Source organism: Micropterus dolomieu, linkage group LG21, assembly GCF_021292245.1.
Source record: "Micropterus dolomieu isolate WLL.071019.BEF.003 ecotype Adirondacks linkage group LG21, ASM2129224v1, whole genome shotgun sequence".
Lineage (NCBI taxonomy): Eukaryota > Metazoa > Chordata > Actinopteri > Centrarchiformes > Centrarchidae > Micropterus > Micropterus dolomieu.
In genome coordinates this window covers 5,628,784-5,653,015 of record NC_060170.1, presented here as the reverse complement: position 1 = coordinate 5,653,015, position 24,232 = coordinate 5,628,784, and the positions used below count along the sequence as shown (strand labels likewise).

Genomic DNA, 24,232 nt, shown 5'->3' with positions numbered 1-24,232 from the left:
GCACATCAGTTGACCTAACAGTTACAAAGGTACCATGTAAAGAAAGAGCAAGCGTGGTGAGTGTTTTTTAAAGGATAGGTTCACAATTTTAAAAGCTTTAAAACAATAGGACTGTGGATTTTGTCCTCCATCACCTCCATTTCAATCATATTAAAAAGAGAAATCTTCACAGCCAGTATGAACAGGATAAATGATTACAGCAAGTCCTGTTTAAATATTCATAAAGGTACCTGCTACTGTTTTAAGACAGACTTGGAAAATGGTGAACTTATCCTTTAAGCCTATAGGTGATGATAATATAATGAATCTCACACTGATGACTGACGGTTTTTAGTGAGTTTTTAACCAGTTTCAGGAGCGCAGGGTTAATGAAAGGCACCTGTCGGACAGAGTTCCTGGAGACTTTCCAGCAAATACATTTTCATGCAGCATGTCACTGCTTTGGCTCTCAGATGTTGACTGTGGCTCTCCCCCTGCCCTCCCTCAATCTCAAATGCTGTGGAATAAGAGGTCAAGGATAGGCACTGAGGTGTTTTATCAGTGTAACCCTGGATATCATAATGCTGGAAAGGGCAATGTGTCCATTTGTACTGCGTCTGGACAGTGGGAGAGACCGTCAGTGCTCTGTGAAGGTACAGTTACTGTTTAATCAGATCATTTTAGAGTTTTGAAATATAAACATATTGTACACAGATATGCTGTATCTTTTATTTTTTTGCACTTAATAGAGTAATCTGAATAGACTAAACTGAAAGGGAATTCATCTAAAATCCTGGTGTTTATGTTACATGGTTGTTGTGCCTGTTATTCCTTGTAGTGACCTTGTGTGGAAGTCCTCCTATAATTGAATCCACTGAGCAGGTGTGGGACAATAATTCAACCTCTGGCAGCACTGTGCTCTATTTTTGCAAAGAGGGCTTTTATAACAAAGGAGGACATAATATATCAATCTGTAATGAAAACGGTCAGTGGACCCAACCAACTTTGTTGTGCCAAGGTAATTTAAACAATGAATAAATTCCCTGAAATGGTTTTCTTTTCAAATATGAACAGGCAGGAAATTATTTTCTGTCATGTCTTATTGTGTAGCTAGTTTAAGGCAAAAATGACATTAATTTGTGTATCGTTTCCTGTCCCAGAGATATTATGTGGGGATCCTCCTATACTGCCACACACTGGGCATGTGTGGAATGGCAGCTCCACCCCTGGAAGCACAGTGACTTACTACTGTAAAATAGGATTTTATCACAATGGAGGAAATAACATATCATTGTGCACAATTAATGGTTACTGGACAAAACCAAACATCTCATGCAAAGGTAACAACTTTCTCCAAAATCTTATTAATACTCTGACTGGTTTTGTTTGAACAACAGTTGTCCAGAGTCAAATAATAACTGTTTCCCCTCAATTAAATAATGCAATTTCCATCCTTGTAGAAGTTGACTGTGGGGTGCCCCCACCCATCCCTCATTCAGTCATACTGTGGGATAATATCTCCACTGTGGGCTCTCAGGTTGTTTATCAGTGTAACTCCGGATATCACAATGTTGGAGAGGGAAATGTATCAGTTTGTACGGCCAGTGGAGAGTGGGATGGAGCCTCTACGCTATGTCAAGGTGATAATGACATTAGTCTACACAACAGAATATTGGGTTACCTTCCAAATGACAATACGTCATTTGGATGCTTTAACTGAATATCATGAATGTTACTGTTACATCATTCAACTTCCATTTCAACCATTGTTTCAAGATGTGTGAATTGTATCTGGATTTTTTAACTTTATCCATCTATCCATTGACCAGAGAGTTACAATGACTTGCTGTCTTTTTGTTGTAGAAATCAAATGTCAAGAGCCTGTTTTCAAACCTAATGCTAAACTGCAGTGGGACGGCACATCACACATTGGCAGTGTTGTGTATTTCCAATGTGAGGAAGGATTTTACATCAGGAGCCAGAGAAACTACTCAATATGTGGAGAGAATGGACTTTGGGAGGATATTGATCTATGGTGTGAAGGTGCAACGTTTGACGACTGTTTTAATTTCAGAAAATTGGTAGCAACGTGCAAAAAATTTCAAAGCAATAGTTTGACATTTTGGGAAATACCCTAATTTGTTTTGGAGTTTTTTTCCTGAGAGTTAGACGAGAAGATCAATACCATTCTCAATATTGTTTGTTTAATGTAGGGCTACAGCCAGCAGCCAGTTTGCTTAGCTTAGTGTAAAGAAAGGAAATGGAGGGAACCAGCTAGCCCAGCTCTGTCCAACAAAACCCACCTAACAGCACTTTAAAAGCTCACAGACTAACACAATATATCTTGTTTAAGTGTAAAAATGACACATTGTGGTTTTTCCAGGGACTTGACGCAGCGGCTTCCTGAAATCTACGCTGCTGGTTAAATTGACAGTATGATTCCAGTCACTGCCGTTGGCCAAGAAATATTACATTTGTTAAATTTTGACAGAGCCATTCTAGCTGTTTCCCTCTGTCTTTGTGTGTAAATAAGATAACTGGCTGCAAGCTGTAGCTTCAAATTAACACTAAAGACATGCACATTGATCATTTCATATAGCTGTTGGTATAAAATTAAATAAGCATATTTCTTATTAGTGCTATTTGTTTTTCTTTGTGATATACTATATGCCTGTTTATAGCACACAGTCTGTGCTAACCCATGTCTGTATGCAGAAATAAGCTGTGGTCCCCCGCTAAACCTCCCCCATACTAACCTCCTGTGGGATCGCACCAGTAGACCGGGCAGTGTGGCTCTGTATGAGTGCATGGATGGATTTTACCAGGAGAGTGGAAATAATATTTCAACATGTTTACTATCAGGAAAGTGGGGGGAAGTATCTGTACAGTGCAAAGGTACCGTGATAATCTCTATACATGGACAACATTAACACATTGATATGTTTTTGTTGATGCTTTGATTTAACTGCTAAGTAATTGATGGATGCTCTATTCTATATTGTTCCAGTTGTTGTTAGAGAGTCCCTTAAATGTCCCTGCTTTTTCTGTGCATGTTGTAGGTTTTCAAGGTAAAATGTCACATTATTTCATGTTGTGCTGGTGAATTTTTTTCTGTGTCCGACCACTGGTGAATTGAATTATGAGGTAACAACAAATGCTATTTGACTTCACTCACCTGACGACTCTTCCAGTGCAAGGCACAAAAAAGGATAAACAGATATGTGTGGAATATACTGTATATAACCATGCTTATAAAGCCTCACAACACAGTTAGTTAACCAATCAGTGCCATTGTTTTTCTAGCTAAATGTGGCCCGGTCCCCTTCCTTGCCAACTCAGAGGTGGTGTGGCATAACAGAAGTGTTGTGATCCACCGCTGTGTGGATGGATATCACAGCTGGAGGGGCAGCAACGTCTCTGTGTGTGGCAGCTCTGGGGTGTGGCAGAAAGCTACACTGAGATGTATAGGTGAGTAAGAACACGTGAACATATCCACAATAGGAACTTCTGTAGGTTGTAGTGTTCATTAGGCCTCAGAAAATGCGTGTGAATAGGTGTGCGGCTTATATGGTGTTATTAATTGACAAATAAAATGGTGAGGATCTGAGGTGCCAACACTGTCTTATCATTCACATATCTCCTACAGAAATAAAACCACCTATAAATCACTTATTTGTTAATGAAAGATGTCTGCATTGGAAAGCAGAGAAGTATGAGGAGGATACAGAAGTTTACAAGGTAACAGGAGATTTCATCATCATTTTTTAAATCTAGTTGCCATTTGTCTTCAACCATATGTACTTTTTTTGCTTTATTTGTCTGGTTATATGTAAATGTGTACGGCAGGTTTTGCAATTACCATACTGTTTTGTGACCGTGACTGATGCCACATTCAATGTAACAATTCCAGATAATATATAAAGGATCCAGAGACTACCAAAGGTCCTTTCATGATAAAAGAAAGCTGCTTCTGAGCTCCAAGGCTGACCAGCTGGAACTCTGTCTGATCCTGCTTCCAGTTACAAACTACAGCATCTCAATCACTGCAGTGTCTTCAAGATTCACGGCCACTATCACTACTAAGACAAGTTTACCAGGTATAGTTGTACAGCCTTAAATTTATTCTCTGATAAAATGTTTTCCTGCATCAAAGTAATTTAGGTCTGATATAATGATACTGCCTTTGATGCAGTCTGCTTTATACCAAGCATTGCATATTAAATATGACAACCTTTGACAGTGCCTCCAGCACCGGTTGTGTACTACAGAGAATTTGAGACACGTGTACCAACTTTGAGGCTACGCAGATCACCCAACACGCTTGACCCTATAAGGTAACAACCAAGATGGATAAAAATTATAATAATAATAGCAATATGAATAATAATAATTGTAGCAATGAGTATCAATGGAACATAGAAAGTCCACAAAAAAAGCGGAGAGAGGAGAGGAACGAGAAAGCACAAAACTACAGGAGAGGGAAGAAGTTGAATTAGTAACATGCATTAATGGGACACGAATGCATACAGATGGAGAGGGAGAGAGAGGAGCTCAGTGCATCATTGGAATACTCCAGCAGTCTAGGCCAATATAGCATAACTAAGGGATGGTTCGGGGCTCACCTGAGCCAGACTTAACTATCAGCTTTATCAAAGAGGAAAGTCTTAAGCCTTAAATGTGAGGATTGGGGTCCTGAACCCTAACTGGGACCTGATTCCACAGGACAGGATCTTGAATATGGTCAATATATATTCAAGTTAGAATGTTGTATGTTGCACCTTCAAAATAAGTGATTTTTTTGTTCTTCATTTGGCAGTTTGTACCAAGTGTTTGTGCTTCCTGCAGAGGGGATTATGATGTTTGACTGTGCCTCTCCTGCGAGCTCTGACCCCTCGAGCAAAATAAAGTCCTCAACAGAGTACATCACTGCTCAGATTGATGTCAGACATGTCAGCACAGAGATGAACTTTACTGTAGGGGATGAACTCTATTATGGAGGCTTCTTTAATGCCCCACTGGAGAACGGCAGGAACTATTATATTATCTTACGGGCTGTCAGTCAGTGGAAAACGGTGGGTGCAACTACTATACAGTAGGGTATGAAAATGTATTGACTTGCATCGGACTCGTTAAATTAACTGAATGTTTTCTCTCCTAGGCTTTAAAAAGTTCCTGTGTCCTATGGGCTAAAGTAAGAGGTAATTCACTGGCCAAAATACAACAAAAAAAAAATGATGACTTTCTATTGAGATTTCTTTTGGAAATTACATTTGACCTCATTACAACATTCTGACGTTACCCCACAAGGCAACGCAACTTATTTTAAAATGCAATGTAAAATAACAAGAAACAAGCATAAAGTGCTAGTTTCCTCCAGTTACTCACACACACACATTTCCTTGTTCCAGGTACATCCTATGTTCTGAGGGTATCATCACTGTCTGCTGCAGCATCAATAGGACTGGTTGCCTTGGTCATTTTGGGTGGATATAGTTTCACCTGGTATGGAAGATGTTGTAATATTAATTATTACAAATGTTCACAGTTTACAGTCATTCTAGTGTTTCTCAGTGCTGGACAGTAAGTACATTTACTCAAGTACTGTACTCACCTACAATTTAAGTTGCCTGTACTTTTCTTGAGAATTTTCTTCTACTCCACTACATCTCAGTGGGAGACATTGTACTTTTTATTTCACTACATTTATCTAACAGCTTTAGTAGTTACTTTACAAATTAAGCTTTTTACACACAAAATATATATAGTATAGATGAAACAATTGGTCGGTGGACAGAAAATGAATTGTCAACTATTTTGATAGTTTACGTAATTTTTTATGTAATAACATTTCGTGGTTCCAGCCTCACAAATGTGAAGGTTTGCTGCTTTTCTTTTTAATTCTTTTTATTTATTTTAATGTAGCGTTAATAATGTTGAGGTTTGGACTGTTTGTTGGGCAAAACAAGACTTATGAAGGTGTCACTTTGGACTCTGGGTAACTGTGTCGGTATTTCTCACTATTTTTAGAATTTTTACAATCAATCGATCAATTAATGGAGAAAATAATCCGCAGATGAATTCTTTATAAAAATAATCATTATTTGCAGTCCAATACAAAATAGTTCAAAAAGAACTCCCCCTCAACAACAGTGAAATCCTGCTTTTACATGAATGCACGAGTAACAATAAGCTTATGATATAATATTAATATGACAGTCACAGGGGACAACTTGTATATATAATATAATGACCTGGTTTCCCTTTGTCTTCCTTTCCAGGTTTTTCAAGAAGACATGACACCCCTGCATGTGCTGGTGCTGATGTGTCTTGACTCCCTACCTGTACATTTTGTTTTGTTCTTTTTGTAAATAATTATAATAAATGTTATTTCACTAACTATTGGATGTGTACTGATTGAATGCATGAATGATTATTGGATGTGAATATGTTGTTGGAAATCACCACATTCACTGTTTCTAAATGTTGGCATGGTTGGCCCTGTTTAGGACATGATGCTAAATCTGAGTTCTGAAATCCTAGGCTACATGTTGGACTGACCAGACTCATTCCAGAGGAATGCCAATCTTGGAGCCCCCAGTTCCTAACTCAGTCACTCCCAGCTTGCGAAATTGTGGACTATGTGACAACAGCCAAACTGCAGTTTTGACACAATAAATATCACAATGAACTTCCCCTGCATGTTCATAAGGCTGCTTAACAGAACCACCTAAATCATTAATATCAGACATTCATTAATTAATACATACATGCATTTAAACGTGATGAGCCATGTTAAGTATAAAGCCAGTGGTTTCCAACCTTTATGTAAACCCTCATTACAGGTTATGGCCTTTGTAAATGTAATGAGCAGATTACAGAAGAGTGATTATTCTGTCCCAGATTGTTTCCTTGATTATTTTTTAGAGGTCTAAAGAGGTGATTTGAGACGTTGTCTTTCTCATCTTTTCTCTTCTTGTTAAACATTTATCTGGGGAAACCCTGGGAATTACCCTCATCTTTTACCTGCCAGTGTTATTAGAGGAATAGGCTACTGGAAAATAAATTAATGATGAGACTGAAATCAATATTTATTGTATCTATTACTTGTGTTTAGATGCTATTTGTTAGCAGTAATTATGGCTAATGAAAATTAGTACACGAAGTCTATGGAGGTGATCCCATAAATTGTAGGCTACTGGGCCTTTAAATTGGTTTTGCATCCGGAGCAGCTACTTCCTATCTCCAGACAGACAGAGGCCAGTGTCATTCCGATGACAACCCACCTTTAACGGGTTTGTTTACAAGGGGTAAACAGGTACACAACACTTATTACTGTGTCAACTAATGTTAAAACATAGTAATGTAGCGAGTTAGTTAGCCACATTCTTGCATGTTCCCAGACAGCCTGAGATGTCAGCTGAAGAGTGGAGGAGCAGGCCAAAGGAAAATATGGAGGCGACTTGTGACTGATTGTTCCGGCTATATATGACGTTAGCTACATCTAACACTTTATACAAGATTATTTTGCGTCTTGCTGTAACCCAGAGTAGGGTAATGCCCAGGCTATACATATTTTCGTCAAAAGAAAGCCAATACTATAACATTACGTTACCGGTAGCGCTAAGCTAACATGAAAGCGGCCGTAGGTTCAGTAAACTCGGACAGCGAAAATCAAGTGTCACCGCTTTGAGAGGTTTGCATTGAGTTTATGTCTTGTTTATCGGCAACCCTTATCAACTGTAAAACTGAAATAGCGTTGTAGGAGTTTTTTACCATTTAATGTAACTCTCAGCGTTACACCACCGGGCAAAACGGCAATAGTTACAACGTTAGTAAGTTGCAACAATTAAGGATTTGTTGTTACCATTTGTTTGAGTGGATGAACGCCGAACTGAAGCTAGCGTGGACAGTGTTTCCAAAAATAAATTGAAACATAATTGTATTTAAGTGCCTCATTAAACAGACACGGTTAAAGACACGGCTCGTGTTAAATTGGCAGGTTTTCGAACTGAGTTTGGTTCTGTGGTCTCAGTCTCAACCTATCCACGAGAGCATCACGCGCCACGTTTGAAGAAGCTTATGATGACATGATGATGGTGGGAGTTACATAAACAGCTCTTTATCTTTATTCTTTATGTAGAGTTACATGTGAGGAGAGACTATGTAGTTGTGTATTCTTAGAAAAAGTCCAGCTGCCTCCTGAAGTGCAATCGTTAAAGACAAAATATCAAATTCCCACAATTTATAGTGTGCGACTGTCCAGTAGAGATCATACAGTCTCTGTTCTGAACAGGTGCTGGCCCTCCGTTCACTATGGCCCAGAACCAGGTGATCCTGCAGTTTCGCTTTGCCACTTTTGGGGACTCCATGCTGCAGAAGATGAACCTCCTACGACACCAGAGACGCTTCTGTGATGTCACTGTACGCATCAACCAGCTGGAGGTCCCTGGTCACAAGGTAGTGTTTGCCGCCGGCTCGTCTTTCTTGAGAGACCAGTTCATCCTTCAGCAGGACTCGAGGGAGGTCCAGATTTCCATGATCCAGGAGGCAGAGGTGGGCCGGCAGCTGCTGTTGTCCTGCTACACAGGTCAGCTGGAGTTTCCTGAGCTGGAGCTGGTGCATTACCTGACAGTGGCCAGCTTTCTCCAAATGGGCCACATTGTGGAGCAGTGCACTCAAGCTCTCAGTAAGTTCATCAAACCTCAGCCTGCACGCCACCTGGAGGTGGATGTGGATATGAGGAGGGACAAGAGGGAGGAGGGCTTATCCTCCCAGGCCCAGAGAGAGCAAGAGCGCTCTCAGATTCGGACTGTCCATCAGGAGGAGGAGGAGGAGGAGGAGGAGGAGGAGGAGGTGGAACAGGTTGAGGATGACAACAATGGCGTCGATGATGATGATGATGTAATCATACAGCCTAAGTCCCCTCTCCCAATGTTAGGCAGACGTCCAAGGCAGGGTATGGTGGAGAGTGACATCACTATAGTGAAAGTGGAGTCTGTGTCTGAAGTAGCAGAAAACTCCGTCACTGGTCACTTCCCCACCAGCCCACCTGCTGCCCTCCACTCTCCTGAGCCCCAGCACTCCCTCATCAACTCCACTGTGGACAGTCGTGGCAGCGAGATGGCAGTTCCACCTGGTGTGGCCGGATACCCGCTCAGTCCCCCTCCTCCATCTCCTCCAGCAGAGAAACACAGTGGGCACCAGAGGAACTACGACAAACCTCTCCAGTGGTACCACCAGTGCCCCAAGTGTGCCCGGGTCTTCCGCCAGCTGGAGAACTACGCCAACCACCTCAAGATGCACAAGCTGTTTATGTGCCTCCTGTGCGGCAAGACCTTCACACAGAAGGGCAACCTGCATCGGCACATGCGCGTCCACGCCGGCATCAAGCCCTTCCAGTGTAAAATCTGCGGTAAGACCTTCACCCAAAAGTGTTCTTTGCTGGATCACCTAAACCTGCACAGTGGGGACAAGCCACACCGCTGCAACTACTGTGACATGGTTTTCGCTCACAAGCCAGTTCTCCGCAAGCACCTCAAACAGATCCACGGGAAGAACAGCTTTGACAACGCAAATGAAGGCAGCCTGCACGACGGAGGGCTGGACTCTTTTTTATAAGCTTCGTTGGAGGCCGTCAGTCATTTAAATGAGCATGATGCAGACTTTCCCTCATATGGGACATTTCTCCAATGAGTCCACCTATATTTTGACACAATTTATACGAAGCTGGACAATAGAGCGTGTTATTCTTTGTGGGAAAAGCCAACGATTGCATTAATAAAGATGGGCAGATGAGTGAACATGATGGCTGGTTTCCCAAAGTGTCAGCCTCATTCTGATGGGTTTAACTGGGTAACATTTAGGGCTGAATGATTCTGAAAAAATTGAGATTATTTTGACTGATATTGCAATTGCGATGTGATTTACAATATCGGAGGGAATGATCATTTTTACATAATTATTCTCATTTTCATTAACAAACATAAATAAATGATAATGGTGTGATTTTTTTTTTTTTTTTTTTTTTTTTTTTGCAGGGATATGTACCAAACAAGGTCCAGCACGACAATATTTAATTTGAAATGGTATTTTGACACATTTTGCCTTTAACAAATATTGCACCTCCTGCGATTTGGAAATTGCAGAAGGCCATATTGCGATTTCAATTACTTGTTCAGCCCTAGTTACATTTCACTGTAGCTTCCTTACTGTGGACTATTTTATTTTTCCTACAATACATTGGTGATGCCTTCACATCGTACTTGAAAATTCAGCACTGAAACGCAAAACATAATGACTGTACTTCATGAGTTTTATTGATGATGATTAACATGTCTTTGTGTCTACATTGTCCAATGAAAATATCCATATGTATATCGTGTATACAGTCTACTGTAGCCTTTCTTTCTTATCTGTGTGAATATGACAACATTGACTTCATAACTTAAAGAAACTTGAAAGAGGGAGGGTTGAAAAATATATTATTTAAGGCAAGCTACACAAGGTAGATTTATTTATCATTTATCAACAACACAGGGTTGTATAACGAGATGAAGTTGTAGTGCCCTTTATGCTATTCACAAAACACCAGTGAGAAATGGGATGCCAAAGTGTCTATGTGAACTGAACTGGTTCTTTTATACAGACTTTGTATCCGAGGTACTTTTGGACCAAAGTGACATTGTATCTGTCCTGTGTTCATGGAAGTCAATGTGTGTTAGAAAAATAAAAATTGACTCTTAATCAATGCTGGTTTTAAGTGTTATTATTGTTACACACTTCTCTTCACCAGCCGTGCATATCAGAATTCAACATGTTTGGAAATATAGCTCATCCAAAATGTAAATACCGCAGTCCTGTGTAGTGAAAAGGTTCATAGAAATGAGTTTTCAAATGAGTTCTCTTCACGCAGATATTCCTTTACAGTGCAGAGGAATAACAAGCTCAAATGTTTCAGCTGCCATCTTCCTTAATGCGCAGGCTCGGTTTTACAGGCTTTGTAATCAGTTTGAGTTTGAGTGTGAGTATCTGAAAGTGACATGTAAATCTGTGGTGAGATGTTTTAACAAAGTTCCAGTGTTTCTATTGCAGTATCTCGTTGAGTATCTACAGACCAGTGAATAGAATACTAGAAAGGATTACACAGCAATGCACTTTCTGCTTGTTAAAGGGACCGTTTCACCCTCCCGTAAATCACCTTAGAAAAAATAAAATCTTTAAATTATCTGTGTTATACGTACAAGTGGTGGTTGTGTTACTCTGCTGTCGGTTACACAGGTCGGTTACACAGGAGCAACAGCACCAGTCAGCCACAGTGCAGACACCAGCCTGGAGATGCAGGCAGAGCAGGTACACTGTGTCACCTCCTCCTCCCTCCTCCTCCTCCTCCTCCTCCTCCTGTGTCAGTGCTTCTTAGAGACTGTTGGGGGACAAGAAGTGGACTTATGTGGATTATCCACGTCAAAGAGTCCTATGACTGCATCAGCTAAGGAATGGAGGGGACTACTACATAACAAGCAGTCCTGTGTTGAATACTATGAATGCACAATGAGATAACTGAATTGAATTGAATTGACTGAACAGAGTATCACATAAATGTATGTATTTTATTTTTATATCTGGCGGTGTATTTGGCATATTCACATCTTTATGAATATATAGTATCATGTATGCCTTGATAATGTAAGAGTTAAATATTCATATTGCCTCCACATGAACAGTAGTATAATACTACAGACAGGTCTTTATTATTCATTACTACAGTATGTATCGTTTATGCTTTTGACTATTACACAGCCATCAATCAAAACCTTCAAATATACAAAAAGCAAAGTGACATTTAGTATTTATTTAAATTGTTAAGTTTATCTAGCAGGTTTACTTGACATTAAACATAAATTAATATCTCTGCAGATGTGCCGAAATGGGCAAAATGGCAGTCTCAGGCCGGATTTAACTAATGGCTACTTTACAGTGCCAAATGTTACAAGGTCTAAATGCTTTAATATCAAGGTAACATTTATACAGATACATTTACATAATGGTTATTACTATGGTCCTTTCACTGGTGATTATTAATGTTCCCTGGATCAGTGAAACAGTGCTGCAAAGATCAAACGTGGTTATAAAATTCACCTTCTCTTTCCAACGTGTGACTATGAAACACACCACCTCTATGCAAACTTATTTTTGCACTGCATCATCTCTGACTCACCACTTTCAGTGTGATCAGAAAATGTAGAAAGTGTACAAAGTGCTATTTTCCAGCCTATATAAGCTTGTTAATCAGTATATGGTTTGTCAGTATGCCTGCTACATGTAAATCATGCTGAGGCCAAAGATGTGTCTGTGCTGTGAATATGATTTGAATACAATGATATGAATAAGTGCAGCCATGTCCACTCATCATTATTGCACAGTGCATCACTGGTGTGTAGTGCAGCCATGGGCAAGACTACAGGCTGCTGCCAAAGCTTTCTGTTAAATTATGAAACACCAAAAATACTGGTTATTCCAAACACAGGGGTAGGATGTGTCTTCAGGTTCGCCCAGCTTCTGGTGTTGCTGTATGTGGTGGGGTGAGTAACAAAAAGCTGTTGCCACTGTTCTGCGTTGGGATTTGGTAAAATGTGGATATACCATTATAATGAGCTTCCTGGTGATTTGTTATGGTTTGATTGCACTGTTAATATTTCCTTCTGCTGTTAACCTGCAGGTATGTGTGTGTGGTGCGGAAGGCCTACCAGGAGAAAGACTCTGTCATCAGTACCGTCACCACCAAAGTGAAAGGTTTTGCCTTCACCAACACGTCTGACATGGACCCCCGATTTTGGGATGTTGCTGATTATGTTATCCCACCTCAGGTACATATATATTTCATCTTTATTACAAAAACGCGCACACAAACTTTATAACCTCTCTACAACTTAACTTATCGTTCCCGGTATAATATGACATGGCAATTGTGAAAAACTGATCTACACAATTTGTTCAGCTACATGACAGAGAGTAGACAGTAGTTTTTCATTGACTTGTGACATCTGTGCTTTTCTTCTGTTTAACAGGGTGATAATTCATTCTTTGTAGTAACAAACATGGTTGTTACCCCCCATCAAACCCAGTCACGTTGCCCTGAGGTGAGTCACTGATGCTGCGTGATGTGACATCAGATGATGTTCCTGCTCAAACAATTTTAGGGTGACCATGGTTTGTTGAATGACAACATGTCATTAGAGTTTAGGGTCATTTCTAAGACTCTTCTAGAGTTACAGCTAATTATTATTATATATATATTAACACTGATTATTTGCATGATTGATTAATCTTATCAATTACTGTCCCAACAAACAGATTAATAATTTAGTCTAATATGGTAAAAAGCATTTGTTAAAAATGTTCTGAAAAATAGAACATGGTGTGGTGATGGCGTAGTAGATAAGACGCATGCCTTTGGTGTGAGAAATCCGGGTTCAATTCCCCACTGTGACGCATCCACCAGGCGTGCGATCTCTGACATACATAGCAATCGTAAGTCGCTTTGGATAAAAGCGTCAGAAAAGTGTAAAATAGCTTGCACCAAGAAATGTAAACTAACAAATGAAAATGCTTTGAGAAAGGTTTATATGCACATCAGGAAAACAGGCAATTTAAATATAGAAAAAAACAAATGTGCATTGTCCCCAAAAAAAATTAACTTAAGCTGACTACTGCAATATATTCTGTAATATTTTTATATTTATAAATTGTCACCTGCCAGCTGAATTTTTTGTTTCTCTTTATATAAATGAAGACATTTGCACCATAAATCTTCTCATGTTGTTTTTGACCATCGTCACGTCCAGCCTGCTAAAGTTGAGTTAGTTGAGTGCCAGGGCTGCTGTTGTGTAGCATAAAGTGACTTCTGAACTCTCTATAATGTAGCACCCGGGGTTCCCTCTGGTTATGGAAATCATAGAATGTTACAAATGGATAAACAGCAACTTGCTCAAGCCAATGACTACTAAAAAGTTATTCTGATATGGATGTATACCTTGCCACTAGCTAAGGGGGTCAAAACAGTTGACAGATTAACACTCATTTCTCCTCCAGCTTCCAAACCCATCAACTACTTGTGTAGATGACTGTGACTGTATAGAGGGCCACAGCAGTCCTCGAGGCAATGGTAGGCCTTCCTCATTAAGTAGCATCAGACTGATATATGTTAATACATCAGCTGTAAATGTACAGCAAACACCACCTGACATTTATTTTCCACTCAGGTATACAGACAGGGCTGTGCGAGAACTATACCACAACTGTCCGGACATGTGAAGTGCTCTCATGGTGCCCTCTTGAAATTGACACTAAGCTGCCTAAGTAAGAAAATATGCACTGCCTTAGTAGTGTTAATAATTAGTTAGAGTATAATGTAGATATGGCTTGCCAAGTTGTTTTCCTGTCCCACAGACGTGCACTGCTGGCTGCAGCAGAGAACTTCACGGTGCTGATCAAAAACAGCATAACATACCCCAAGTTCAACTTTCACGGGTCAGTGTTTCTGAATGTGAAAGAAAGATGTGTAATGTGAGAGGTGTGTGCTCTTATCAGTACAGCATATGCAAACACACTGTTTTATTGTGTGTCATTATATCAAATGTACTGTACATCTTCTTTGCTCCCTCAGAAGAAACATACTGCCACATATTAACTCCTCCTACCTGAAGAGGTGTGAGTTCAGTCGTACAACGGACCCTCACTGCCCAATATTCCGTCTCAAACACATCGTTTCCGAGGCCGGAGAGGACTTTCAAGACATGGCTGTGAAGGTACGCCCAGAATGAAATACAGTATCTCACAAAAGTATCTCACATTTTTGTAAATATTTTATTATATCTTTTCATGTAACAACACTGAAGAAATGAATGAGTGTACAGCTTGTATAATAGTTTAAATTTGATGTCCCCTCAAAATAACACATCACACAGCCATTAATGTCTAAACTGCTGGCAACTAAGTGAGTACACCCCTAAGTGAAAATGTCCACAATGCGCCCACATTTTGTGTGGCCACCAGCTTCAGCCTCAGCTTCTTTAGCAAGGCAGTGGTCGTCTTGGACGTGTGTTTGGGGTCTTTATCATGTTGCAAATACTGCCCTGCAGCCCAGTGTCCGAAGGGAGGGGATCATGCTCTGCTTCAGTATGTCACAGTACATGTTGGCATTCATGGTTCCCTCAGTGAACTGTAACTCCCCAGTGCCGGCAGCACTCATGCAGCCCCAGTCCATGACACTCCCACCACCATGCTTGACTGTAGGCAAGACACACTTGTCTTTGTACTCCTCACCTGCTTACCTGATTGTCAGCCATGGCGTGGCATGTTCTGAGTGGAACCTGTCCTGTTGAACCGCTGTATGGTCTTGGCCACCGTGCTGCAGTTTCAGGGTCTTGACAATCTTCTTTTAGCCTAGGCCATCTTTATGTAGAGCAACCATTCTTTTTTTCAGATCCTCAGAGTTCTTGGTGCCATGTTGAACTTCCAGTGACCAGTATGAGGGAGTGTGAGAGAGATAACACCAAATTTAACACACCTGCTTCCCATTTACACCTGAGACCTTGTAACACCAACAAGTCAGGAGGGAAAATGGCTAATTGAGCCCAATTAGGACATTTTCAATTAGGGGTGTACTCACTTTTGTTGCCAGCGGTCTGTCTGATGTGTTATTTTGAGGGGACAGCACATTTACACTGTTATACATGCTGCACTTTTGTGAGATACTGGATAACACACCCATTTTGAAAAATGTTCATCACTGTATAATTTATCCCTTATCTCATATCTCTGTTAAATTTCAGTTGTCAAGTCTTTGAAACTACAGTTGGTTAAGGTGTCAAATTTGTCTTTCACTTCCACAAAATTGGATCGTGAATTTGTTTTTCAACATTTAATTATGTTTGTAAAGGGTGGTGTCCTAGGTATTATTATTGACTGGAGCTGTGACCTGGACTGGTGGGCAGGGAAGTGTTACCCCAAATACAGCTTCCGCAGGCTGGACAATAAAAATCCTGTCAATAATGTGGCCCCTGGACACAACTTCAGGTGAAACTATTTCCAGCAAATGCTTTTTTTTATTTAAAAGGGACAGTGCACATTAATGAACATTTTAGTTTTGCATCAACATAAATATGCCGGATTTAGCCAGAAGACAAATTTCCATCTGTAGTCCCCGGCAGGTCATTACTAAGGTCAATACAAAAGAGGACAACATAATAAAACAATAGAAGGTATACTACAATACACAATATAGAAGACAGTCATTATGCTTCACTCTGCGGATCATGAGCTAGTTAATAAAGTCTGTTGTAAAGTGCAAGATGTTAAGTTATGCAGTTTAAAGTGGTATTCTATGCAATCAACTGCAATTTAATGCATTGAAAGCCTAGTCAGTGCAGTAAAGTGCTGCATCTAATGTGGGACCACACAGCAGGGTGAGACCCCAACTGTATGATCCCACAACAAGGTGCCCCACTACAGTGCACAATCATGGAGGGTCAATGTAAATGTTACTAATAAATAGATTAAGCTGAAAATTTGATTTTAAAAACCCTGCTTTTAGGTTTGCAAAATACTACAAGACCCCAGATGGAGCGGAAACTAGAACATTAATCAAAGCATACGGGATCCGGTTTGAAGTCCTTGTATTTGGAACTGTGAGGCCTAAATAAATCTTGAAATTGCAATGACTTCATCAGCAAAATGTGTGTGTTCTCTTTGCTTTGACAATACCTGAGGGTTCATTTATCTTGCAGGCAGGACAATTTGGAATTGTACCAACCATAGTGAACTTGGGTGCAGCATTAGCATTGCTCGGTTTGGTGAGTAGACATTTTCAGCCCTGCACTTGAAACATGATAAAAAGTCAGTTATACAAAGAAATACTCATAATAGTGTTTTTCCACAGGTTCCCAAAGTTACCGACTGGGTTATGATGACATTCGCGAGAAAAAGAGATCTTTACAAAAAACATAAAGTCTCATTTCTAAATGAGGAGACTGACACTCACTCAGTAAGTGACTAATCTATCAGTTTCACATTTTACATGTCTCATTGCTGGCAGCAATTCAATCATTGCTCCACAGTTAATCTGTTTCTTTCTATTTTTATAATACAGATGTCTGTGGGCACCAGCTACGGAACCCAGTAGCATGGTCACATCTGAACCTGCTCTAAAAAAACTGAAATAAAAGTTCTTCATCATTTGAATTCTTCAATAAAACTGATTAAATGTGTAAATGTAAAGACTGAGTGTAACATATTTTACATTAGAAAATACCTTTTAGTCTCAGTCACAGATGAAAGATGACTCCCCTGTACCACGTACTGGAGCTGCCATGTACATCCCAGCAAACAAAATAGGCCTTTAAAAGAGATCATCTGTCAGTATATACAGTTGAGCTTATAGCCATTTTGATAGCATTGCAGTAGGTAGAAGAAAATAATGAAGGCAAGGTGGTCATTGCATCAGATAGCTGAGTAGCGCTCACCAGTATTTAATCTATTAAGTCCTGTAGGCTAGATCTGGTATTTAGTATCCATCATTCTCTGTATAGAATGTGTCATAAGGGACTGACTGTCTGCTTTGTTTGGGTTCCTGCCCATGTAGGGGTAGAGGAAAATGAAGACGCTGATATTCTTGCAAAACAAGCACTTAAATCAAAGTCAGTTGACATGCAAGTTCTGCTAAGTAAATCTGAAGCTAAAACAGTCATTAAAATGCAAAAAATATGGCAAGAATACTGGGAACTAAATGAAACTGGAAGAGATCTTTACAGTATACAGAATCATGTTGGTCTGGGAAGAAAACTGGGTGGGTGCCAGAAGACAGAGACAGTACCCGTCTAAGTAGAGGACACACAGTGCCAGTACCATTCACTTTATAAAATAGGTAAACGCCTAACTGGATACTGTGCAAAATGTAATAGTTTAGAGACAATATAACATGTGCTGGTTGAGTGTAGGGGCTATGTGGAGGCGAGGAGGAAAATAGCAGCAGTTGTAGAGAAAGCTAAGCTTACGTTCACTGTCGAGAACATCCTTGGGGATAAAGCATGTGGAATATCTAAGCACCTCATGAAATATCTGAAGGATACGGAATTAATAGAGAGGATATAGGTTTTAATTTTTTTGTTTATTTGTTTGTTAGTTTTGTTTCGTTTTTGTTTTGTTAGTTTATTTGATTTCAGCTAGTCTGCAAATCATCTGTCACTCCAGTCCGGTAGATGGCAGTAATGCTCCTAAATGCTGGTTGCCAACCGCCAATCAAATCAAAAGAAGAAGAAACGGCTTCTCAGCATGCTAGCTAACAGGGAGGGGAAGCAGAAGAGCTTTTAGACAGAGGCATAGTTAAAAAAAAATAAACGTGCTAAAATAGGATTTTTATAACTTGTATCCAGCTTTTGGTTCGTTAACTAACGTTAGTAATGCACGTCTAGCAGTGGTGGGCATCGAGGAACTAGCCTTGCTATATAAGCAACGAACCGGCCAGCAGTCTAGTTAATACTGTGTTAGCCTGACAGCTAAACTCGCAGTTGGGCAGCTGGTTTCTTCTAGTCAGCATCGATGAGGAAACCCACCCCCGGCGTAAGTGCTGTAAACAACACTGACCAGCTTGTCTTCAGTTAGCTAGTTGGTCTGAGCAAGAATACAACAGAATGACAGGTGAGTGACGCCATACTGACTTACTTACTTTGAGCCAACATTGTTTTTTGGTAGCATCGTTAATGAAACGTTGTTCAAGTGTTTAATATTAACCCCACTCGGGTTTCCTCAGAGGATGCCGTCTTGCTGAATGTACCTGTCATTCGGCAGCTGTACCACTGGGACTGTGGGTTAGCCTGCTCCAGGATGGTCCTGAAGTAAGTGCCAATGTTTTTGCATTGTGTACTCGGCCAAATGTCTTTTAATAAAACCTCTCGATGACATTTAAACTGTACTACCTAGTTGCATGCACCAGCTTGACCTGTGTGGTGTAACACAGGTGCACTACAGTTAACCCACAGGGAGTCACAGTCTGGAACTGTCCGATTCTTGCAGGTACCTCCATCCAGTCAGTGATGAGGAGTTTCAGAGAGCATGCTGGGAGCTGAAGCTGACAGAGAGTGTGTGGACTATTGACCTGGCCTACCTCATGTGCCATCTAGGAATCAAACACTGCTTTTGCACACAGACTCTGGGCGTTGATAAGGGTTTTAGGAATCAGGTACTTTGCTGAGTAAGCGATCAGTACAGATACTGATTTATTTCTAGTTTTGGTGTGTAATAATTTCTTCATTGTCTTTTTGTATGATTTGCAGTCCTTTTACAAGAAACACTTTGAAACAGAAGAAGACAGAGTGAACGAGCTCTTCCTTAAAGCAGATAGCAAAGGTGTGGTGATGAAGAAATGGTGAGTTTCCCGTTAATTCTTATTAACTTGGACAGTCCACCTTGGACAAAGTAAATCTAAAACCTGAAATGTATCTGTGGTTATCTTTCTGTAGTTCTGTGACGGTTCAGGAAATCCAGTCTCATCTGGAGCAGGGCCACGTTGCCATAGTGCTGGTCAACGCTGTCGTCTTGACTTGTGAACTCTGCTCCTCGCCTGTGAAGTACTGCTGCTTCCTGCCCGTGGGTCAGAAGTGTTTCTGCAGGAAGCCGGAGTACCAGGGTCACTTTGTGGTAGTGTGCGGCTTCAACAGGACCACTGGCTGTATTTTCTACAACAATCCTGCATATTCTGACCGTGAGTAATCGTATGTGTCCAGAGCACAAGCACAATGTGGCAGAAGCTTATTTCAAAGAAAAAACAGTCATTCTAAAACTAAATGTCACTGGTTTTAAAGTATAATGCCATGAAGTGTTAGAAATTACACCAGGACTTGGATGCCTGTTGTCTTTTTCGAAATAATTAAAGGGATTTTAGGTTTCTTTTTAAATTAGCACTGAAACAATTAATGGATTAATCAATAAGTTAATCAACAGAAAAATAAATGGCAACACTTTTGAAACCCGTAATTTTCTAAATCATCCATCAGGTCATAAATGCATTTGCAATTTGTAGTTTCTCCATTTTAGATGTTAACGTTAGTTAATTGAATAACAGTTTGGCTTTTGGACTATTGGTCAGACCAAACAAACAATATGAAGACCTCACCATTGGGCTCTCACTACTTGAAAGACGTATTTGTAATTTTAGATAATTAGGATTAAAAATACAAAGTTTAATTGATGCAAAATCATCAGTCAATTTGCATTGCATAACAAGACTAAAGCCTAGTTCACACTACACGATTTTTCGCCCGATTTGCCGGTCAGAGATCTCAGCGATCGTCAGGCTGTGATCGGGAGTAAATCAGCGGTAGATCGTCGGTTGCCAATCCTTAAGTGCACTACTCAACGATGCATCAAAACGGCTCCCCGACACATTTCTGACACAACGCCGACATCTGCCAGATATCTAGCATGCCAAATTTTCAATCTTTAATCTGGAGTTGGCCGACTCAACATCCAAATCCAGCCAATGAGAGCAGGCAGCTACTTTTTCACCGCAAAACATTTTTTACTCCCCTCCAGCTCTCTCTGTAGCTCAGACAATCCCTGCTACCTGCATGTGCTAATCCATTCTTTCACCCATATTTTTTGTCTTTGGTATTGGTATCTTTCTGATAACAGACAACAGCTGTTTCCTGTGTAGTTTTGCCACATTTCACGTTTCACATTTCACGTGTGTCCAGCGTCGGGTGACAGAGTCCTTGTCAGCTCGTGTAGTGTGTGTCCCTGTCACCGATCAGTCGCGTAGTGTGAACACCACAACAACTTCAAGACTCCCGTCACAAGTTGGCAAGTTGTGTAGTCTGAACAGCACGGCCATCAGCCGACGCTGAAAGTCACGCAGTCTGCACAAGCCTAAGCTCACACAGGTAGATCGTGTCGGACTTGACAGCGCCGTTTTTACTCCCCATCCCTGCAGTCGCCTGCAGCTCCGACTATCAAGTCGGCGAAAGTCAGCCACAGTCGAAAGCACCTATTAAAACTCATCCTGTGGGGGACATAGATGTCTGAACTTCATGGCAATCAGATAGTTGTTGGCATTTCACTTAAAACACCAAATGTGAACCTCATGGCGGCGCTAGAGGGAAAGTCAAGGGATCACCAAAGTAATTATCTAGGAACCATGAATGTTTGTACCAAATTTCATGGCATTCATCTAATGCTTGTTTTGTTGTGGTGGACCGACCACAGACAACAGACTGATGGGAGCTAAAAATGGAAGAAAGTTATATCTTTTGACTGTGTGTTTGTGTGCACGTGTGTTTTGATCAGGGGTTTGCTGCACCAGCGTCAGTAACTTTGAGGAGGCTCGGCGGAGCTATGGGACAGATGAGGATATCCTGTTCATCTTTAAGGAGAGTTGATGGACTGTGATGGTGGATTTGGATTTCACTCTTCTTCAGCTCATCATTATAGTGACATGATGCTGCAGGTCAACAGTCTTGGACTAGTGGCTCATCCTGTTGTTGCAGATCCCCCGGGCCTTACTCTCCGGTGCTAATAAGCCCAACTGCTCACATGAAAAGTACTGCAGAATCACCGCTCTTATTCCCTCTTACACAGTCAGCAATGCTCGATCCGTGAAGGAGGTGGGAGGTTCAGCAATCTGTGTTTTCTCTCCCCCTCCCTTTTTGAGATGAGCAGATGCGTTCACATGAATTTTATTGCGTGTGTTAAATTTTAATTACTGTGTACCAATTGCTCATGTATTGGAGCTGTTGAAATCTCTTAACTGTTGAGTACTTGTGAAACTACAGTGGATGAAATGTGGGAATCATGACATACAATAGGAATTAACAGGAAGTAGTGTGCACATAATTCAGGGCTGATGATGCCAACATTTAGTATATCAAATCTATTTGTTCTGTTCAGTCTGAAACATCACCTACACTTGCCTTTAAAAAAAAATCCTAACTCACCTCTCAGTCACTTTTTTTTCTGATGATTTTATCAACAGGGAATAAAGGAAGTAGTTGTGTTTTTAAGAGTCTCAGGTAATTAATGCCCTGACATGCGCATCAAAAGACAACTAATTCAATGCAATACTCCATAGTCTGTCTATGGAACACAGTCTGCCTGCTGCCTGTAAAAGAACATGGAGAGTGGATTGACCTAATGACACTTGAACATTCATTTCACGGGGGGGAGGGGCGGCATCTTGTGTGTTTTGGTGTGGTAACTTGCTGGATTGATGGATATTCCATGTTTGTTCATGTGGCAGAACAAAGGTATAATATTTGACTCGATAATGTTCTGTTGAAAGAAAGCAGAAGGTTATTTGCTCATAATTATTTGTTAATTTTGGTATTGTGTCTATTATGTTTTTGCACTACTCTTTTCAAACCAGACATAATTATGTTATTTAAATGAAAGATTTTACTTCTCTGAACCTCTGATAAGTGATCTCTTCCTGACTGTGCTCTTTGGTCAGAACAGGGCGTTTTAAACCACAAACTTTATTTTTTATTACACATAGAGCTGCATTTATTATGTTGTAATTAAAGGATTTGAACATATGCTCCATCCATGTCATTTTCTTCAGTCAAAATTAGTATTTAATGAGGCACTTTAACTATAACGTTTTGCCAGATAGAGAGGATAAAAATAGGCCTGGGCCTTGTTTTTCATATGTGATTTATTAATGTGGGCTATCATATTAGCCAGCTAGTATGATCAATTCTTGTCTAGCTCACTTGGTTCTTTGGAGGACAAGTTCATTAATCATGAAGTACATCAGTAGTAAGTAGCAGTAGTCAGCTGAGGAAGCTACTGTATCTTTCTAAAGCATAGTCTAAATATGAAATAATACCTAAAATCTCTTAAAGTAGATATCCCAAAGTAAGTCTGTAATGTGAGTAATTACGTGAGGCCACCAAACTCTGCGCTAAAAACAATGATTTTTTGCCCCCGCTTAAACAGGTGTTACAAAACTGACTGGAAAATGAGGGAGACCTCAAGCTCAAACATTTTCTACATGCGCATACAATCATGAAAGTGTTCAGCAAAAATAGCCTAGATGCTCTCCTTTAAATTAATGATATCAACTTTTTATTAACTTATTTTACATATTATATAAATTTATAAAAGTTTAATTCATATGCAATAAAACAAACCCTTGGTCAATTCAATAGAGGGTATGCGCATGATGTCACAGAACGCAGTTACACTCACTGAGTGGCAGAAAGATGAGCAGCAGTGTTAGCTTGAATCAGCTAAAACACAAACATCACATCTAAAATGGGAAAGAGCTGGATCACTGGTTCCTTGGTAAGCAGTAAGGATCACCGTCGAGTCCGAATGCCTTTAATTTATGCAAATAATCACTTGTTTTACTCTTGGTTTGCTAAATGAGTTCGTTATCACCTATAATGAACAGGCCCTTTGTTTGACTTTGAATTTGCTTTTCTGTGATAAAGTGACGGAAACAACACAGTGGAACCAATCTGACAAACACAGAATGTTAAACAAAAAGAAACGGCCTTAGCTTGGTGTGTTTCATACATTTAAGGACTATAGTGGAATATCATCTACTCTTTTACTATGTTTGGTTTGAAGTCATGTCTGACAGCCTTGGCGAGTTCCTCTGCATACTCAGCATACCGCCCAGTCATCTGCAAAGAAAAGTACAGTGAACAGGTAGATTAACAGTAGTCCTGGAGAACAGATTATATTTGAGCCAAAAACCTTTGTGTCTTTAGCAAGTATGTGCAATATACAACCATGCAATCGCTTCAAGAACAAACACACACAGCCTTTCTTAATGGATATTAAAACGGGACTTACAGTGAGGATGCTGCTTATGTTAAGCCCACTTATCCACTTACCGGCCCCTTTATTAGGTACACCTGTGCAATTGCTTGTTAACATAAATAGCTCATCAGCCAATCACATGGCAGCAACTCAATGCATTTTTGCATGCAGACGTAGTCAAGACACCTTCCTGAAGTTCAAACCGAGCATCAGAATGGGGAAGAAAGGGGATTTAAGTGACTTTTAACATGGCATGGTTGCTGGTGCCAGACGGGCACGTACAACCATCTTTAGGGTTTACAGAGATTGTTCAGAAAAAGAGAAAATATCCAGTGATTGGCGGTTGTGTGGACAAAAATGCCTCGTTAATGTCAGAGGAGAATTGGCAGACTGGTTCAAGATGACAGAAAGGCAACAGTAACTCAAATAACCACTCGTT

The 24,232-nt window shown here is 40.3% G+C and overlaps 5 protein-coding genes across 6 annotated transcripts in view; 4 read left to right on the top strand and 1 right to left on the bottom strand.

Moving 5' to 3' along the window:
- susd1 (sushi domain containing 1) overlaps nt 1-6,378 on the top strand; it is a 12,546-nt gene extending 6,168 nt beyond the window's left edge. Inside the window, exons 11-18 of the mRNA XM_046036098.1 lie at nt 3,283-3,447; nt 3,626-3,717; nt 3,890-4,076; nt 4,220-4,313; nt 4,796-5,051; nt 5,138-5,177; nt 5,388-5,559; nt 6,258-6,378. Of these exons, the coding sequence (XP_045892054.1) occupies nt 3,283-3,447; nt 3,626-3,717; nt 3,890-4,076; nt 4,220-4,313; nt 4,796-5,051; nt 5,138-5,177; nt 5,388-5,559; nt 6,258-6,276 (1,025 nt within the window). The 3' untranslated portion in view covers nt 6,277-6,378. The remainder of the gene's footprint in view (nt 1-3,282; nt 3,448-3,625; nt 3,718-3,889; nt 4,077-4,219; nt 4,314-4,795; nt 5,052-5,137; nt 5,178-5,387; nt 5,560-6,257) is intronic.
- An 829-nt stretch (nt 6,379-7,207) lies between these two features.
- zbtb26 (zinc finger and BTB domain containing 26) lies at nt 7,208-10,726 on the top strand. Of its 2 annotated transcripts, none has more exons than XM_046036075.1 (2): nt 7,208-7,294; nt 8,273-10,726. In XM_046036075.1, the coding sequence occupies exon 2, from the start codon at nt 8,293-8,295 to the stop codon at nt 9,595-9,597; it is 1,305 nt and encodes a 434-aa protein (XP_045892031.1). In that variant the 5' UTR covers nt 7,208-7,294; nt 8,273-8,292; the 3' UTR covers nt 9,598-10,726. The 2 variants fall into 2 exon arrangements, with proteins under 2 accessions (XP_045892031.1, XP_045892032.1); XM_046036076.1 differs by lacking the exon at nt 7,208-7,294 and adding an exon at nt 7,331-8,075.
- Nucleotides 10,727-12,423: 1,697 nt separating this feature from the next.
- Nucleotides 12,424-17,241, top strand: p2rx4b (purinergic receptor P2X, ligand-gated ion channel, 4b). The gene is made up of 12 exons (XM_046036031.1): nt 12,424-12,557; nt 12,695-12,842; nt 13,044-13,115; nt 14,068-14,140; nt 14,238-14,334; nt 14,425-14,505; nt 14,642-14,783; nt 15,917-16,053; nt 16,571-16,664; nt 16,764-16,829; nt 16,916-17,020; nt 17,126-17,241. The coding sequence occupies exons 1-12, from the start codon at nt 12,424-12,426 to the stop codon at nt 17,156-17,158; spliced, it is 1,182 nt and encodes a 393-aa protein (XP_045891987.1). The 3' UTR covers nt 17,159-17,241.
- A 1,041-nt stretch (nt 17,242-18,282) lies between these two features.
- gucd1 (guanylyl cyclase domain containing 1) lies at nt 18,283-22,559 on the top strand. Its single transcript, XM_046036032.1, has 6 exons — nt 18,283-18,672; nt 18,785-18,869; nt 19,048-19,213; nt 19,308-19,399; nt 19,494-19,735; nt 21,316-22,559. Exons 1-6 carry the CDS (start codon nt 18,666-18,668, stop codon nt 21,405-21,407), a joined length of 684 nt encoding a protein of 227 aa, XP_045891988.1. The 5' UTR covers nt 18,283-18,665; the 3' UTR covers nt 21,408-22,559.
- A 509-nt stretch (nt 22,560-23,068) lies between these two features.
- The window catches only part of upb1 (ureidopropionase, beta), a 6,840-nt gene continuing 5,676 nt past the window's right edge, over nt 23,069-24,232 (bottom strand). Inside the window, exon 10 of the mRNA XM_046035733.1 lies at nt 23,069-23,654. Within this exon, the coding sequence (XP_045891689.1) occupies nt 23,571-23,654 (84 nt within the window). The 3' untranslated portion in view covers nt 23,069-23,570. The remainder of the gene's footprint in view (nt 23,655-24,232) is intronic.

Excerpts from the sequence above, each read along its gene's own strand:
- zbtb26 (XM_046036075.1), top strand. The coding sequence starts at position 8,293 with ATGGCCCAGAACCAGGTGATCCTGCAGTTTCGCTTTGCCACTTTTGGG.
- p2rx4b (XM_046036031.1), top strand. The coding sequence starts at position 12,424 with ATGGGCAAGACTACAGGCTGCTGCCAAAGCTTTCTGTTAAATTATGAA. Across the intron at positions 14,141-14,237 it reads CAGCAGTCCTCGAGGCAATG|GTATACAGACAGGGCTGTGC; the intron begins GTAGGCCTTCCT and ends TTTTCCACTCAG. Across the intron at positions 14,784-15,916 it reads TTCAAGACATGGCTGTGAAG|GGTGGTGTCCTAGGTATTAT; the intron begins GTACGCCCAGAA and ends ATGTTTGTAAAG.
- gucd1 (XM_046036032.1), top strand. Across the intron at positions 19,400-19,493 it reads GGTGTGGTGATGAAGAAATG|TTCTGTGACGGTTCAGGAAA; the intron begins GTGAGTTTCCCG and ends ATCTTTCTGTAG. Across the intron at positions 19,736-21,315 it reads CAATCCTGCATATTCTGACC|GGGTTTGCTGCACCAGCGTC; the intron begins GTGAGTAATCGT and ends TGTTTTGATCAG.